Raw genomic sequence first — 18,518 nt, 5'->3', positions numbered from 1 at the left:
GAACAGTATGGATTACTCTTCTGAGGTTCAGTAACGTACTGAAAGCTCTCCTCAGCATCTGTTGTGTTATTCCTGACCTGGGATTGCTTAAGGTTGACACTCGAGTGCCTAAAATAGAAAGCGGTGCGTCCCTGGCATTAATTCACTTCGACGTGTGCAACAATTAATAAAATACACTTTTTAAACATCAAGGATAATATAATCTGACAGAACCTCTTTTGTCAAAGTGCCGATGAACCAAACAATATTCGCTCCAAAACTTAAATGATTATTGTGCCAAGTTCTTCAAAAGGTCTCTGTCCTGATGATTTCTTCCATTTGGATAATCTGATAATTTATATGATGGATGTTGTTTTCCTTCTCTGAATTGAATTCAATACATTTTATAGGTTGGCAGTGCATTATCACATAACCACCTGTCTGTGGTTACAACTTGAACCACTCGTGGATTCAATTAATAGTATCATGTCCATTCTTCACTTCTGGATGGGAAATATGATGGCTTGTGCAATGTATTAATGATGCACACGTATTCTCAGAAGATTTACATTATACCTGTTTGCTTAAATATTACTATAAAAATCAATTTTGTTGCTTTTATTACTTTTCACTTTTTTTCTAACTGAACTATATTATGTGCAATATATTTTGTAGGTGAGAAGTGGTTGTACGGTTGCTGGTTTTATCGGCCAAATGAAACTTTCCACTTGGCCACACGCAAATTCCTTGAAAAAGAAGTTTTCAAAAGTGATTACTATAATAAAGTTCTGGTCAGCAAAATTCTAGGCAAATGTGTAGTTATGTTTGTAAAGGTGAGCGTTTGTTTTCTCATTTCTCTGTAGTACCATTTACTGAAAACTGTAAATCTAATGTCTAAGTCACAGGTACTGAGCGACTGTATTTTTGTCCATTTCAGAGATTGGTAGAATACTTTGCACCTATGATTCTCTGCATTTAGCAGTTCTTACATCAATAATGTAGCTTCAAGAAGGTATTTAGAAAGCTAAATGTCTTCTCATGATAGAAATTGGAAGGTCATCCCAGTCTGTAACCCCTCACTACCTAAATGGTGGATTTAGGCCAGCAATTGTAGAGGCCTGCAAGCAGTCAGGGAAGTAGTGGATTCAGATAGGCAAAAGGAGGAATAATATGCTTTCTTTCCCAACCCCATCCAATTTTATCCCCATACCTTTCCTCTCCTGAAAATGAAGACTCATTGAGATTCTGCTATCAGCCGACTGATATTTTACTTAAATAGCAAATCTTCACTTCGGAGTCTAGATAGCAAACATTGGAGGGCTTTTTGCTGAGAGGATATATCACAGCCAAGCCTTACCCTGTTGTTAGTCAATACCCATCAATGCACACTTTCTAGTAAGAGTCACGAGGAACTCTGGCATATCAGAATTGCAGTTTTTTTTCTTCCCTATCCCAGAGATTCTAAGATCTTTAGTAGCAAAGCCACTGCAGCAGAAACAAGTTTCCTAATTCAGCACCTGCTTCGGATTGTGCCTGGGAGCTCCCTGTTATATATTTCTGTTTTTTCCCATAGGCCCATTGGGGAGCACATGTACTTCGATTCCTTATTGAATTTCTTTTTTTTTAACCTTCACGTCTGTCCATTAGGTTTTAAATTAATCCTTTTCCTATTACTCATTTTGATTACTAATGATTTAGACTCAGGCTCACGAGTAGAAATTCACTTCGGACAATGGCACAAATGGGACTTGATTTGTTTCTATTGCAGTCGATTGGAACCGAACATCAGACGCTGAGTATAACAGGCGACCAATCTGACACCACCTCTTCTTCACCAAGATGAATTTCTACCACTTAGTATTTCACTTTCCATCAGCCTTGTATTAAATAATATTTATTTGATTTTAAGATTGTTAAAGTAATTTTTATATTATCTAAACAATTTAGTTGTTGAAAATAAGAACATGGCAGGGATATAATTTCTTATTAACCTTTCCTTCCTCTGTCTAACAACAAATGTAGGAATACTTTAAAATTCACCCTGAGGGTTTCAGAGATGAAGATGTATTTGTGTGTGAATCTCGATATTCAGCAAAAACCAAGTCTTTCAAAAAGATTAAATTGTGGACTATGCCCCTAAGTGCAGTGAAATTTGTTCCAAGGCATACTCCACTGCCAGTTGTTCGAGTTGCTTCTGTATTCGCTAATGCAGATAAAACAGAAAACAAAGAATCTATAGAACCAATGCTTGAAGAAACCAAAGGTGAAGAGACTAACAGCATTATTGATAAGGTACAAACATTTGTTCAATATAAAAGGTCAGAATGAAAATGATTTGCTTTGTATGAGGGGAAATTTGGGTGTTAGTAAAGTATGTGTTTGGATTATGTTGTCCACTATAGGTGGCAGCTCTGGTAGAAACCTGTTTCAAGTGGCTTATGTTATACACGCTCTCATTAATAGGAAAACATTGTATCAATATGAAAGCTGCATTGTATCTTAGCAATTTATAGAAGTGAAGTAACTCATCAGCATTAAATCCAAGAGGTGTGATTTCATCCCTTGAAAATAGCTTCATGGAATTTAACATACTTACCAACTATGGTATATGATAGGGAAATAGAAAGAGGGGCAATGAAAAAGCATTCAGTTGATTAATGGTCACTTACCCATTAGATTGTGCAATCTAATGTGCCAATTATCAGTTTGGCTCAGTTGATAGCAATTTTAGCTAGTCAAAAGGTTTTGGATTCAGCTATGTAGGGATGAGGCTGTAGTGTCAGAGAGAGTGCTGTGATGGAGAGCATAAATTCACGCAGGTAATGGGAAGCACTGGGATGGAAGTCACAGATGCTTGGAGTGATAAAGATCAGCACTCTGTTATGACTCCTCAGCACTCGTGGTGGTGTTACTACTCTTTCAGTGCATAATTCATGGGAATCATGGAGCCACTTACCCTGGTTGAACGCTGAAGATCATTCATCGTCTTGCAGTACTGCTGCCCCGTCCTCTTCTGCAGTAAGTTTGCACTCACCAGGGCCACCACTGCATCCCATTCATGCAGGGGTGGTGACCTTGGTGGAAGGCCTTCTCCTGGAGCAGGCATTGAGTGCATCCTGCCTCTACTGCACTCCATCAAGAAGTCTGGTTATGGCTCCCTCTGAGAAACATGGTGCAGGCTTCCCGGCTACCATCCCTGCAGTTGCTGCAGAACAAGTGCCGGGGAACTGTTTATATTTACCTCCCCGTGATTGCCACGATTAAGTTCAGAAATGGCGGGCGAGTCAGAGGGAGGCTCAAGATTCAGTCAGAAATTACGCTGGAGTTGTCAGCACAATTCACTCAATTTTTCTCAGCAGAATCGACACTCTGCCAATTACTGGTAAGAACGCCTCCAATGTCACCTCTCACCAATTTGCATTTTGGCACAGTGAGCATATAGTAGAGTTAATCCTGTGTCTTAAGCTTGGTGTAATATGCAGATGCTGTAATATTTTAAGTTGGGCTTCCTTCGTTCTATTACAGATTGAGATTCTATTGGCATTTTCCCAGATACTGCCCCAGGTCTCCTTATCAATATTTACTGTGAGATTTTTCTCCCAAAATTGCAGAGTCTCTAGCATATTCACACAGGATCTAGAACATAATGTGTCATAAAACCTGCTGATTAATTGCTTCAATTCCATAGATATCAGGATCATTCCACTGGGGAGACACTAGCGCCAAGATGCAGAGATGTCTCATTAAGAATAAAGTCTCTAAGTTGTGAATATCTGAAAAATGAGTATCTTGGGATATGTTGTTGACAGTTGCTCAAAGTTTCAACTAAATACATCACCCAACCTAATGAGTACCCTAACCTTCCAGATATCAAAACCATAGTCCGTAAAATCTGGTGGGAAATCTGGGTTAGCCTGAATGGGAGAGAGAGTGGAAGTCAAATTAAATATTCCTTCCAACTCAGATCATTCTCCATGTTCTGAGTGTTAATGATTATGGAGTCTCACATTTGGCAGGCAAAACCTCGAAATCCTTAAGAAACAACAGAGCTTGTAAGGAGCATTCAGACTGGCCAGCTTCTATATCGAGCCAAATAGAGGTGAGGTCCCCTCTTAGCCACTCACATGAATGAAAGTCGCCAAGGTCCCAGAGGCTGCTCTCTCTCTCTCCCATACTTTATTTTATAATGCTCCTGTGAAGCACTTTGTGACATTTTATTACATTAAAGGCACTATATAAATATAAGTTGTTGCTGTTCAATGGATTATTTAGAACTTCTTAAGTTTGTGTTGTTTATTTTTTACTTTGTATTCTAACTTTTTATTTCCCAGCTTTATGAGTTTGCTTTTCTGTGCAATAAGTGACATCTCCCACTTTTTGACCAAATTTCCCAACCTCTGTGTGATGTAATTCCGTCACTTTTTTACCAATGGAATATTTTGATTTGTAGTCTGAATATATGTCTGTATTTTTGGTGCCAGTTTGAACTAAGTGTTTGCTAATGCATCAAGCATAGTTTCTCACTCATATCCTTAATGATTGTCTTCCTACAATTAAGAGTTTTTGTTGTGCTCAACTTTTCTATCATAAGTCTAATTTTAAACTCCAGCAAATTTTAGTCCCTTTTAGCTGATTGTCCTTGGCCTTTGACCATATCCACTAGTTTTTGGTAATTACACATTACAAATCTGGTATTGTTCCACTTGAGGTTCCTGTGACTATATAAGGCTTGTATGTCCACAAATTTAGGAAGTTCCAAGTAATCAATGGATCAGCAACAAATTGTATTTATAAAGTGCCTTTAACATAATAGATATCCCAAAGATTTTTTTTAAAAAAGAAGTATGACACTAAACCGCATAAGAAGATATTAAGTCAGATGATCAAAAGTTTGATCAAAGAGGTAGATTTAAAGGAGCGTCGTAAAGGAGGAAAGCAAGATGGGGGGCATAGGGGAGGAATTCCAGAACATGGGAGCCTGGCCCCCCGACTCTGTCTACGCTTCCCACTGCCTCGGCAAAGCAGCCAGCATAATTAAGGACCCCACACATCCCGGACGTACTCTCTTTCACATTCTTCCGTTGGGAAAAAGATACAAAAGTCTGAGGTCACGTACTGACTCAAGAACAGCTTCTTCCCTGCTGCCATCAGACTTTTGAATGGACCTACCTTGCATTAAGTTGATCTTTCTCTACATCCTAGCTATGACTGCAACACTACATTCTGCACTCTTTCGTTTCCTTCTCTATAAATGGTATGCTTTGTCTGTAAAGCACGCAATTTTAACATCACTGTATACTAATACATGTGACAATAAATCAAATCAAAATCAATGGTGGACTGATTAAAACAGTGGATTAAGGGGAGGCCAGAATTAGAGACATACAGATAACTCTGAGGCTTGTGGGCAGACAGATTACTGAAAGGAGGGATGAGAGTTTAGAGTGATTTGAAAACAGTAATAAGAATTTTAACATCAAAACATTGCTTGACTGGAAGCCAATGTAGGCCAGCAAGCACAGGGGTGATGGGAGAACTGGACTTGGTGCATGGGCAGCAGAGGTTAGAATGACAAGTTTACAGAGGGTAGAATGTGTTTATATGTTTTTAAAATTAAGAGAGAGTCTGTGCCCTGGCCAGTACTACATTTAACTGTAAAACTTAACCAGTCAGGAAGTAGGGTTCCACTCGGTTGTTTTTGCATGTATGTGTAAAGTTCTCACACTATCAGTTCCACGATAGTCTGTGGTCGACTGAGACCAAATCTGTAATATAACAACATCCTTATACTATATTTTTTCAGAAGAGTATGGGTTTTAATATAACATAGGAGGATATATCATTTTCCTGTAATTATAACCCACTAATGTGCCAGATTGCCACATGAAAATATGATGATGTGGCTATAACAGAACCTGGCTTGAAGAAAGGCTGAATTGGGTATTCAATTTTCCTGGATACAGATGTTCAGGAAAGATAGAAAAGGAAGGAAAGTGGAGAGGGTTGGCAATATTGATTAAGAAGGACATTGCAATGCAGGAGAAAGAGGATGTCCCTGGGTCACGGTCAGAATTTATTTTGCTGGAGCTAAGGAACAAAAAGATGCAATTACATTGCTCAATGTAGTCTATAGGTTACCAACTAGTGGGGAAGATGTAAAGAAACAAATTTAGAAAATAAATTATAGAGAGGTGCAAGAATTATTGAGGTGGTATAATTGGAGACTCTAATAATCTGAATATAGACTAGGATTGTACTGGTGTAGAGCTAGAGAGGAGCAAGAGTTCTTCGTGTGAGTTTAGGAAAGTTTTCTACAGCAGTATGTTTCTAATCCAACAAGAATGGAGGCACTGCTAGACCTGATTCTTGGGGTGGGCTAAGTGTCAGCAGGGAAACATTTAGGGGACCTAGCTGAATTGGAATCAAAGGTTGACAGGCAAGACTGTAACTGAACGATGGGCTGCCTTTAAAGAGAGAGTTTTGAAGCAATCCCAGTATATTCTCACGAAGAGGAAAGGTAAGGCAAACAAATCTGGAGCTGCCTGGATGACAAAACTTAGGAGGTTAAGTTGAAGAAGAAAAAATGTTTTTATAAGAGGTGGGCTATACAACTGAGAATTGAGCTTAATATAGAAGGTTCAGAGGAGAGTTGAAAAGCAAATAAGGAAAACAAAGAGAGAGTATGAAAAGAAGCTGGCAGCCAACATAATGGGGCATCCAAAAGTCTTCTGTAGGCATATAAATAGTAAAAGGAGGAGTGGGACCAATGAGGGACCAAAAAGAGGATTTATGAATGGAGGCATGCTGAGATATTAAATGAATATTTTACATCTGTCTTTCTCAAGGAAGAAGACGCTATACAGGTCACGTTGAAAGAGAAGGTTATTCAGACATTTGAAGGGCTTAAAGTTGATAAGGAGGAAGGATTGGGTAGCCTGTACCTAAAGTTAATAGGACACCAGGACTGAATGACATGAATCCAAGGATACTAAGGAAAGTTAAAAGTGAAAATTGCGGATGCACGGTCCATAATTTTCCAGTCTTCCTTAGACTCAAGATACTGCTAGAGGACTGGATAATTGCAAATGTTACACCCTCATTCAAAAAAATAACCCCAGCAACAACAGGCTAGTCAATTTAACCTCGGTGGAGGGAAGCTTCTAGAAATTATAACTGGATAAAATTAATAGTCACTTAGGCAAAGGTAGGTTAATTAAGGAAAATCGGTATGGATTTGTTAAGGGCAAATTAAGTTTAACTAGCTTGCTGAAGTTTTTGAAGGGTTAACGCTGTGCTGTACGTGGACTTAAAGGCATTTGATAAAGTGCCACACAACAGAATTGAAAACTCATGGAATAAAACTTGGAAATGAAATTGGCTGAGTGATAAGAAACAAAGAGGAGTGGTTAATGGATGTTTGTCGGATTGGATGAAGGTATATAGTGGAGTTCGCAAGGGTTGGTGTTAAGACCCCTGTTGTTCCTGATATATTTAGACCTACACATTGGTGCACAGGGCACAATTTCAAAATTTGCAGATGATACAAAACTTGGAAATATCGTGAACTGTGAAGAAGATAGTGAAGACAGGTTGGTAGAATCGGTGATAAAGTGGCACATGAAATTTAATGTGGAGAACTGTGAAGTGATTCATTTTGGTCGGAAGAATGTGAAGAAACAATTTAAAAGGTACAATTCTAAAGGTGGTCCAGGAACAGAGTGTATATACACAGGATGTATATGTGCATAATTCATTGAAGGTGGCAGGACATGTTGAGAGAGTAGTTAATAAAGCATACAGCAGGCTGGGCTTTACAATTAGGGCACAGAGTACCAAATAAAGTTCTGTTCTGGGTGCTACACTTTCGGCAGGATGTGAAGGTATTCGTGAGAATGCTTCCAAGGATGAGGAACTTCATTTACTTAGATTTGAGAAGTTGGGACTGTTTTCCTTGAGAGGAGATTTGATAGAGGTGTTCAAAATCAAAAAACTATTCCCGTTCAAGGAAGAATCAAGAAGAAAGGAACCGAGATTTACGGCAATTGGCAAAACAAGTAATGGCAACATGACGAAAAGCTTTTTCACGCAGCAAGTTGTTCGGATCTAGAATGCAATACGTAGGAGTGTAGTGGAGCAGATTCAATTGCATTATTATCTGAAAAGGGAAGAATGTGCAGGGCTATGGCGAAAAGGCAGAAGAGTGACCCTAGGTGAATTGCTCATTTGGAGAGCCAGCACAGACACGATGGGCTAAACAGCCTCCTATTTTGTAACCATTCTATTATTCTGTGAAAATTATAGGAACCTATACCTTTGAACATACAATTTCTGAGAATGCAGTTTCTTGAGAGAAAAACAGTTATTCTCCCAACTTTAATTAAGAGAAACTTCACCCCGCCTCCCCAATCTATTATTAGAATTATTTTAAGTTATCTTTTACTTTATTTACACTGCCTGTTGCTTTCATAACTTTATGGACTTCACCTTGCTTCAGGTGATATCTGCAGTACGCTGCTCAAACTCGAGTTCACTGCAAGGACACTACAAATTCAGCCTGTAAATGATACACATGTAAGCTACAAAATCTGATCTTGGCCAATTTATGCATCCTGACTATTGATGTTTTGTGCAAGGAAAACTAACCTGAAGTCTCAGTACCACTATTAAATGCACAAGATTGTCAAAACAGTGATTTCCAGACTAGATGTATTTTTTTTCCGAACTCAGTTGTCCTTGGTTCAATGCTCAGTTGTTGTTTTATTGCCTTTGATGTAAGATACAGTCCTTATAGATAATGTTATGATACAATCTGCCTGCCTAGGAACGAGAGGATGTGCCAGTGGAAATTTCAAATGGAGAACCAGGCTGCCAGTATTATGAGCAGCTTCACTATAATGAATTGTGGCTCAAAGTTGGAGATTGTGTGTATATAAAATCACATGGTTTAGTGCAACCACGTGTAGGCAGGTCAGTAATTTATCAAACTTTTTCAATTGTAATGTGAATTTTCACTTTTCATCATCTGCATAAGTCTTTGAGAAATATAACTGTTAATAGTATTTGATTATTGGTAAAACATGGACAGAATTATTTTAATCCCCAGCATTATTTGTTACAATCCCGTATATATCAACAAACTGAAGGATCAAATCGACCGAACGATTCTTTTTATAACTTTTACTTTAACAATCAGATCAAAATCAACATAAACGTTAATTAACAGGCAAATCAGAGTCAATTTAAATTATAAATTACATATTAAATAGCAGATACGACAAAGATAGATCTAATTTATGATACCAGTTTTTAGCCATCTGGTTCGTCTAGACTTTGAATGTCCTCGAGCTCCTTTTCTTCAAAGATTTAGCAAGCAATTATCATCAGACAGTAGCTCCCATTCAACCTGGTCCTAGTCATGTGGATTCACTAGAACCACCTCTATCTTCAGTATTGACCTGTACACTGAATGGCCAATTCTGGTCAACCAATTATTTTAAAGTAACTGAAACAGCAGCAACAGCCTTATTTTTGCCTAACCCTCATTCCTGGATCCAGCCTTCGTCTCCTCCTCTGCTGAGTCAAAATCCTGGAACTCCCTCCCTAACAGCACTGTGGGTGTACCTACAGCTCAAGCTGCAGCAGTTCAAGGAGGCTACCGACACCTTTCAAGGGCAATTAGGGATGGGCAATAAATGTTGGCCTAGCAAGCGATGTCCAGTCCCATGAAGGAGAAGTGGGTGATATTTATTTTCCATTCAACAGCCGTATCACCCAAAACCTGATTGAAACTAGCTCCTCCTGCCAAATCCAAGATGACCAGCTTGAGAGCGCCCCCCAAGAATAAAGCAGCCACAGCCTGAAATCCAGATCAGGCCAAAGCTGCAGCCCTACAACAAAGGGAATATCTAACTCCTATAGTCCTTTAAATAAAAGGAATTACTGTTCAAATTGCAGAAAAAGAAATCAACTCCTTGTATATCTTGTTGATAGGATTGAGAAGATGTGGGTGCGGGGTGGTGCTGCATATTTCTTTGGCCCCATATTCATCCATCCTGAAGAGACTGAACACGAACCTACAAAAATGTTTTACAAGAAGGAAGTATTTCTTAGCAATGTGGAAGAAACCTGTACCATGACTTGTGTGCTTGGTAAGCAGTTAATTCTTGAGACTTGTTATTGGTGGGTGGAGTAATGTATTAGGTTTCAGCATTAATTTCGTAAAGTATTCTGGAGAGCATTAAGAATTTTAAAAAGTCCATTTTGACTGTATAAATATCCTTTTTATCAGAATCAAATAAATCATTCTGATTTTCTTCATCAGAAGTAATACTAAATGGCGTGACAGCTTTTTAAAAAATAATATACGGGTTATTACAAATCAATGGATTTCATGACCAGTAGTCCAACTGACTAGATATACATTTAATGTTAGTGTTTCTAAGGCAATATTTTGGTGTGATTGCATGCAGGCAAGTGCAGTGTATTATCATTTAAAGACTACCTCTCTTGTCGACCAACGGAAGTGAATGAAAATGATGTGTACATTTGTGAGAGTCGTTACAATGAAACTGACAAGCAAATGAAAAGGTTTAAAGGCCTAAAGAGATTCTCCTTATCTGCAAAAATATTGGATGATGAGATATACTACTTCAGGTGAGGCCTCATGTTGAAACTATCCTGATTGACTGCTATTGATTGTTCTGGTTCTGTCTTTATAAGCATGTTTCTTGATGAGGCTACTTTAACGGCAATGCACCATTGATTCAATAGTGAAGAGCTGAAAAGCAAAAAACATTCTTTTTTAAAATAATCACTGGTGTATTTCCTTTTTAAAATACTCACTGGTGTATTTCCCACAGAGTGGATTGAGGAATGGGAGGTACAGGAACACAAGGAATGAGAAGGCAGTAGAGTTTAAATTGCAAATTTAAACTTCTAAGAGATCTTACTTTGTGTGGTGTTATAGTCTTGCATAGTGATAGTTCTTAATGATAAAGTGGAAATTACGTATATTGTTGCAGGAAACTCATTGTTCCCCAAAAGGAACCATCTCCTCTTTTAGATAAGAAAATACAGGAGTTAGAGATGAAGTTTGCAGAATTTGAAGAACCTGATGAAGATCATGAAGAGGGTATTGAAGAGGAGGCTGAAACTGCTGAACAGCCCTCTGTGCCCCAGTTACAGACTCCTGTTACCAATGAAATGGAAATAGCTCCATATACACCTCCACAGGTACAGTTATAGGATCTATTTGGGGATTTCTATGGGTGTAATATTATTGAAATATTAATAGTTCTTAAGAGGCATCATTTTTTTTTACTGAAGCCAAAACACCATTTTGAAGAACAAAACTAAAAATGAGTCTAGGTTTATGGAACATGAAAATAGTGCGGTAGCATAGAGCAGAGCTTGTCTCCCCTTTTATTTCAAATCCTGATTGTAAAATTTCACCTGAACAGTATTACATAAATAACTACTTAAAAACTTCTATTGTTCAAGCAGTACTGATGGGCCAATGTATCATAATCATGATCAACGTTGTTGGGGTGGCTTCAAAATGTCAAACCTAGTAATGAAAGCTTAAAACGAAATCAACTTCTATGACCAACTTGATAATGTGATTCCTGAACCAGGCAGTTCATGGTAACCAAGGTCATTGTTGAATAACTCAACCGCGAACCTGACTCCCCCATGGTACCTTGAGGTGCTGTACATGTCACTTCCCATTTGGTCCCTGACAATTCTTAAAGCCACGTGGCACAATGGGGAGTGTGATCCTATCCAGACAGCTTAGAGACTGTAAATGGTGTTGTGTTTCTGTACATATTTGAGCTTCTTTGGGGGAGGACGAGGAGCAGGCATTCATATGTTCTGCCTTGGAAAGAGCAGGACCGGCGATATCAAGAAGCAAGGGAACGGGGATGGGGTGGGAAATTAATATTTTCACTTAAAAGTTATTAAACAAGCAAAAATTAGGAAATCACAGTTGCACATTTTTACTCAGTAGGAGTAAAGGGGGAGGCGATGGCCGAGTGATATTATCGCTAGACTATTAATCCAGAAATTCAGTTAATGTTAAGGGAATCTGGGTTCGAATACACCAGGGCAAATGATGGAATTTGAATTCAATAAAAAACATTAGGAATTAAGAATCTACTGTCGAAACCATTGTCGATTGTTGAAATAACCCATCTGGTTCACTAATATGCTTTAGGGAAGGAAATCTGCAGTCCTTGCCTGGTCTGGCCTACATATGACTCCAGAGCCACGGCAATATGGTTGACTCTCAACTGCCCTCAGCCAACTAGGGAAGGGTAATAAATGCTGGCCAGCCAGCAATGCCTATGTCCCATGAATGAATTTTAAAAATTGCCCCAGACCACTATTTCCAATCTAAACTATGCCCACCCGGGAGGCGCCAAGTGAAGGCTTGAGCATCTTCCTGCAAATAACCAAGAAAATCAGAAGTTACAATTGAGCAATATCTGAGATGTAGCATATCTGAGTGTTCCAAAGAGAAGTGTAAATTAACTATCTTTTACCTTCAAAACCAAACCCTTTGATTCTGTGACCCATATGAGTATTTCATATCTCTAATGGGGTTTATGACCCAATTTCCCAACTTTTAGCTTTTTTAGCTGCGGACTATGTAAGTAATTTAAATCTTTTATTGAAGTAAGGATGGACCTCCTGGCTCCATTAAAAAGCTCAAAATGGTTCATTCATTGTTTAACTTTTACACCTCTACCTCTGACCTTGCATGTTTGATTTGTATTCACTTCAGGCTATGTTTACCAGGTTCTTAATCAGGTTTTCCATGTATTTTACATTTAACACTTTAATTTCCAACCTGAAAGCTATATTCCTAAAATTGAAAGTTATACCTGTAAAACGCATGAATTATGAGATCAGATATTGGTAACACAGAGTACATTAGCAGTCGCTTGGAAATAAACTTGGAATCTGCTTTCTTTGACTGCAAGATGTCAAGACAAGTGAACCCAGAAAAATTACAAAACAGATGTAAAAAACCCGCCAAAAGAATATTCCCAAGGAAAAAGGTATATCAAATGTTTGGGATAGTAAGGCAAAAAAAAACACTTGATGTAATCAGATATAACTCCAAATCTATTTTTTAATGATTTGTATGTTATTTTATCACATATGCCCTTGCATCAAGTTCAACAATCTGTCCATCAATTTAATTGAGATTTAATGTTGAAGTTTGTGTAGTACTTTTATTTTTGTAATGTACTTAGCTAAGTTGTGTTGTAGAATGCATGCTGAGGATTCAAGAATTATGATTTTGCCAAACTAATTGGATATAAATCATATTCAGAGGATCTTCCTCACTTATCCTCTATATATCTATATTGCTTAGAAGTGCTAACACCTAACTGTCCTATGTTGCTTACATATAGTCAACCCCAAAATCCATTAAGGGTACTAAACAGAAGGAGGGAAAGAGGAAGACCAACCCAAGTGGTTACATCTTGTTTAGCAGTGAAATGAGAGCTGTTATCAAAGCCAAGCATCCTGACTTCTCTTTTGGAGAGCTGAGTAGGCTTGTGGGTACAGAATGGCGAAACCTTGAGGCTGTCAAAAAAGCAGAGTATGAAGGTAGCTCATCATTTATTCTTTATAACAAAGACATTCAGGGTGTATGTTTATTTAAAAAAAGTAAGTGACTTGACATCTCAACGGCCTAAATTAAGTTACCTGATACAACCAGATACAGATATGGTACGTATCTTTACATTTCATCACTTCAAAGTGTTACTTCTGTAATTTTAAGGTTGCTGTCAACTACCTGAACAGTTAAACCTCCTTTCTGTATACAGAAAGGCTTATGATCGGTCCAAAGGTTAAAATTTGCTTGTTGGTAACATAAAAGTTTCAGTTTGTAATTTTGCTCCCTGACCTAATTTGTTTATCATTGAAAGTAAATAATTGGATTTGAAATATATTTACCCAGTGTTTAATAAAATGCCAATTTTAATACAGTTGCAGAGTTTGCCCAAAAAATGCTGTGAAGTGCTGTTTTTTCTGTTAATCCGCTGCTATTGACAACCAAGCTAATTGCCATCAGTCTGAGTCTGGGAGTTGTGTGTCTATTTGGAAGAAGGTTGTAATTCAACTATCCCGGCAATTGTATGAATCTACTTTTAGACTTTGACAAAATAACTAACTAATAATTTGGGTTTTGAATGTAGGTTAGTCTTTGTGAATATATTCATTTGAAGAGAGTATCTGCTTTATCTCATCCATGCAAATTTCTAATTCTGTGCTGTAATAAATAAAATGAGTGGTGTGCCCATGTGAATATACGTTCGTGTTTTTTCAGAGCGGGCAGCAAAGCAGGCTGAGCAGCAGGAGAGAGAGCGTGCAGCTCAGCAGCAGCAGTGTGCCTCCCCACGGGCTGGTACACCTGTAGGTGCCATCATGGGGGTAGTACCACCTCCTACACCAATGGGAATTCTCCATCAGCAGATGACCCCTGTCACAGGTAGCATATGAGAACTAGCTAAATGGCAAAGGACTAAAACTCTATTGAAAATTGATTTCAACCAAATTTGGGGTGGGGGGGGGTCATTTTGCTGTTTTACGTTTGCAGGGTTTTCATCAGCGCCATGGTGGTTTACCAAAATTACATGTAGCAAGTCTCTCTCTAGGGTCAGATAGCAGAAATGTTTGATGTTTAAAACAGATTTCTTAGATTTTCTGATCCAAAATGACAATTTTAAACTTTTTATCTCATGTCTTTCAAGAATTCAGCATTACTGCACCAAAATATTTTTCTTTACGAAGTTTATCCTATTGTTCTAATCGTCCTAATACTATACATGTCAAAGAATTCTGTGATTCTTGCTCTCATTGAAAACACTTTTTTTTCAAATGATTATGAAATGTGGTTGACTCTCAACTGCCCTCCAAGGACAACTATGGATGGGCAATAAATACTGGCCAGCCAGCGATGCCCATGTCCCACAAATGAATAAAAAATTGTGCACAATTTAAAAGTTATCAATGATGTTCTATGCTGAGGAAGCCAAAATAACACATTCCAGTAAAAATAAGTTGGTGCAATAAGTAGTTGGAAAGACCTGAGTATATTATTATACTTTCAAAATCATTGGAAAACTTGATTTTTTTAAATCCCTATATCTCATAAGCAAATAGTTATATTACAAGGTCAAGAACAATAAAATGTTACTTACAAGCTGTTGCTAACCATTGCTAAAGGTTAACCACATGTACATGAGTTTTGAATTCATTTGATTAAGTTGTACATTGGTTGTAATCTAGCAATATTTTTCCCTCATTGTTATCTTCCACATACATAGGAATGGTCCAGTCATCCAACAGGAAAATCACAGGGATAACGATCTTAAAGATGATTTTAACAGTCAGGTTAAGTCACATGATTCCATTTGCTCAGGTTATTTTGCAGTTCTTTTTCTAACATCTGCTATAGTTATGTGGTTGTTGATAATTACAAAATTGTGATGCTTTTGTTACACCATTGTTTATTCCTAGAATTTCTCTTGATTGGTTGTTAATTTTTAGATAAATAACCTTCGGCTTGCCGTTTCAATTGTAACAGATTTTGTCCTTTTTTAATTCATTTATGGAATGTGGGCGTCACTGGCCAGGCCAGCATTCATTGCCATCCCTAGTTGCCCTTAAGAAGGTGGTGGGGAGCTGCCTTCTTGAACCACTGCAATCTCTGAGATGTAAGTACACCCACAGTGCTGTTAGGGAGGGAAATCCAGGATTTTGACCCAGTGACGGTGAAGGAACAGTGATATATTTCCAAGTCAGGGTGTTGAGTGACTCAGAGGGGATCCTCCAGGAAGATGGTGTTCCCAGGTATCTGCAGCCCTTGTCCTTCTAGAAGGAAAGCATGTAAGCATTCCTTAGATGTTGCCTAATGAACCTTGGTGAGTTCCTGCAGTGTATCTTGTAAATTGTATACTGCTGCCACTGTTCGTCGGTGGTGGAAGGATTGAATGTTTGTGGAAGGGATAGCAATCAAGCAGGCTGCTTTATCCTGGATGGTGTCAAGCTCCTTGAGTGCTGTTGGAGATGCACTCATCCAGACAAGTGAAGAATGTTCCATCACACTCCTGACTTATGCATTGTAGATGGTGAACAAGCTTTGGGGAGTCAGGAGGTTTGTTACTCACCGCAGAAGTCCTAGCCTCTGACCTACTCTGTGCTTACACGTATTTTTTGTATTGAAATATTTAATCTATGTGATTGCAAAGGTTTATAAATCTGTCATTTCTATCCTGTGGTAGGTAAATACAGTGCTATTCCATGAGTGAGGGAGGCAGGCCCTGAGCCCATTATCTGCTGATGCTTTACCCTGAGCTGTTTTATTTGTCAGTTTTTTTTGTCAGTGGTGGTTTGCCATTGCCTTCAACTCTCGGGGGCAGAATGAGAGGCAGGTACCAAGTCTACCTCAGCTAAAATGGGAATCGAACCCATGCTGATGGCATTATTCTGAACCACACACTAGCCATCGATCCAACTGAATTTTGAAGTGGTGGAGGCTACCTCGTTGAATATGTTTAAATCACGGATAGATGGATTCCTGATCGGTAAGGCAATTAGGGGTTATGGGGATCAGGCGGGTAAGTGGAACGGATCCACTTCAGATCAGTCATGATCTTATTGAATGGCGGGGCAGGCTTGCAGCTTTTTCCAGAATTTGGTCCATAATCAGTCAAATATGGGTTGCTTTTTTAAACAATCAGTCATGATATTGGGAAATTTTCATTTCAGGACTTTTGATTAAAGAGGAGTTGCATTTGACAAACAATATTTGCTCTAATTTCTTCCATTTTAGAAAATGTATAAAACATTACCTTAGAAGGAGCCTAGCCCATCAATACTACACTATCCTTCAAAATAAAATTTGGCTATTCATGCACCAAAATGTATGCTTCCAGATCTAGACACAAATTCAGCCCGTATACTTCATAATTTTTAAAAGCATTCCAATAGGAATATTTTTAAAGACACATTTATAGAGTCACAAAATTGAACACCAAGTCACTGCAATATTTTTCATTCTTTAGAATGTTTACAATAGTTCAAGTCATCTATTTATCAATATGCACAAGTTTTCCCTATGAAAATTAAATTAAATTCATTCTGGGGATGGGGATGTCAGTAGCAAGGCCAGTATTTATTGCCCACACCTTGTTCCCCTTGAAAAGATGTTAGTGAGCCGTGTTTGAATCGCTGCTATCCTTGCAGTGAAGGCACCCCCACAGTAATGATAGGTAAGGAGATCCAATATTTTGATCCAGCAACAAAGAAGGAATGGCAATATGTTGCTGGGGGAACCATCACCAAGTATCTTCATACCTTCATTATTAAAGAAACTTTGAAAAATGTATTATTTTATTAGGCTTTCAATTCTAATTTGAACCTTCTAGTGCAGAAACTAAAGCATGAGTTTGGAACTATGATTTTCTTTGACCTCAAGTTTAAACTTGAAAATAGCCGCATTCGGTTTTTTTTAATGCATGATGAGCGTTATCAATTTTTCATTTTGATTTGAGGGCTAGTGGGACCTATAATCTTCAGTTTTTTGGTATAAATTGTCGTGGTGCTATCTGTCTTGGACTTTATGGGCGGGATTTTCTGGCCTTACTTGCCCCGAAACCGGAAAATCCCGCCCGAGGTCAACGGATCTTTCCATGGTCTGCCCCTCACCCACTCTGATTCTCGTGGTGGGCGGGACGGTAAAATTCACCCCTATATGTCTGACAAGTATAGAGGTTCATGCTAAAATGGCTTTTAATAATGCTTAGTGGATAAGAGAAAACATTTCCACAAATTAACAATGTTTGCATTAAAATGAAAGCGAAATACTGCGGATACTGGAAATCTAAAATAAAAATAGAGAAGGCTGGGAAAATTGAAGTCTGACAGCATCTGTGGAGAGAGAAATGTTTCAAGTCGGATGACTTCTTCAGAACCGTTTTTTATTTTTTGTGTATTTTTGAGCAAAGACAAGTATGAAGTCATTTGCAAAACTTATTCTACATCAGTACTTCTGGGTAAAAGCCGAGACGAAACCCTAAGAGTTGATTCAAATAGCAGAAGCAAGAGCGCTCCTTGGAAACATTTTCAAACCAAACTTTAATGTTTAGATTTACAAGCTAAATAGGATACACAATTATTTCAGATTACTGAGCCAAACCAAAAGATGACCTTCTCATCTGACAGTTATGTGAATTATCCTATAGTATGTGGAAAATAACTGAGGAAGAAAAAATACAGGTCATCAATCTTCAGTAGGCACTCTCCTCCTTTGAATGATGTTATCCTCCACATACCAGGCTCTCTGCTGTCCTCTAATCTGACCATGTCTATAAACAAAGTTGTTTGATCTGATTTCATACTTGCATGCCTTACTGCTTTGCTTCATTGGGTGAAAAAGAACTGGATTGTAGAAAGAGGATGAATCATGTGACTTACCTTAATTTAACACTGAAAATGTGTTAAAGGGAAAATATCCCTGT

General features: G+C 38.2%; 1 protein-coding gene across 12 annotated transcripts in view; it reads left to right on the top strand.

Moving 5' to 3' along the window:
* pbrm1 (polybromo 1) overlaps positions 1–18,518 on the top strand; it is a 67,498-nt gene that overhangs the window by 39,139 nt on the left and 9,841 nt on the right. For all 12 annotated transcript variants that reach the window (XM_078209788.1, XM_078209787.1, XM_078209785.1 and 9 more), the window contains 8 exons: positions 655–812; positions 2,002–2,271; positions 8,801–8,946; positions 9,970–10,127; positions 10,449–10,632; positions 11,001–11,211; positions 13,401–13,599; positions 14,324–14,485. In XM_078209788.1, coding sequence (XP_078065914.1) covers positions 655–812; positions 2,002–2,271; positions 8,801–8,946; positions 9,970–10,127; positions 10,449–10,632; positions 11,001–11,211; positions 13,401–13,599; positions 14,324–14,485 — 1,488 coding nt within the window. The remainder of the gene's footprint in view (positions 1–654; positions 813–2,001; positions 2,272–8,800; positions 8,947–9,969; positions 10,128–10,448; positions 10,633–11,000; positions 11,212–13,400; positions 13,600–14,323; positions 14,486–18,518) is intronic.

Source organism: Mustelus asterias, chromosome 3 (genome assembly GCF_964213995.1).
Source record: "Mustelus asterias chromosome 3, sMusAst1.hap1.1, whole genome shotgun sequence".
In the NCBI taxonomy this organism is placed as follows: domain Eukaryota; kingdom Metazoa; phylum Chordata; class Chondrichthyes; order Carcharhiniformes; family Triakidae; genus Mustelus; species Mustelus asterias.
This window is presented reverse-complemented; position numbering and strand designations above follow the sequence as displayed.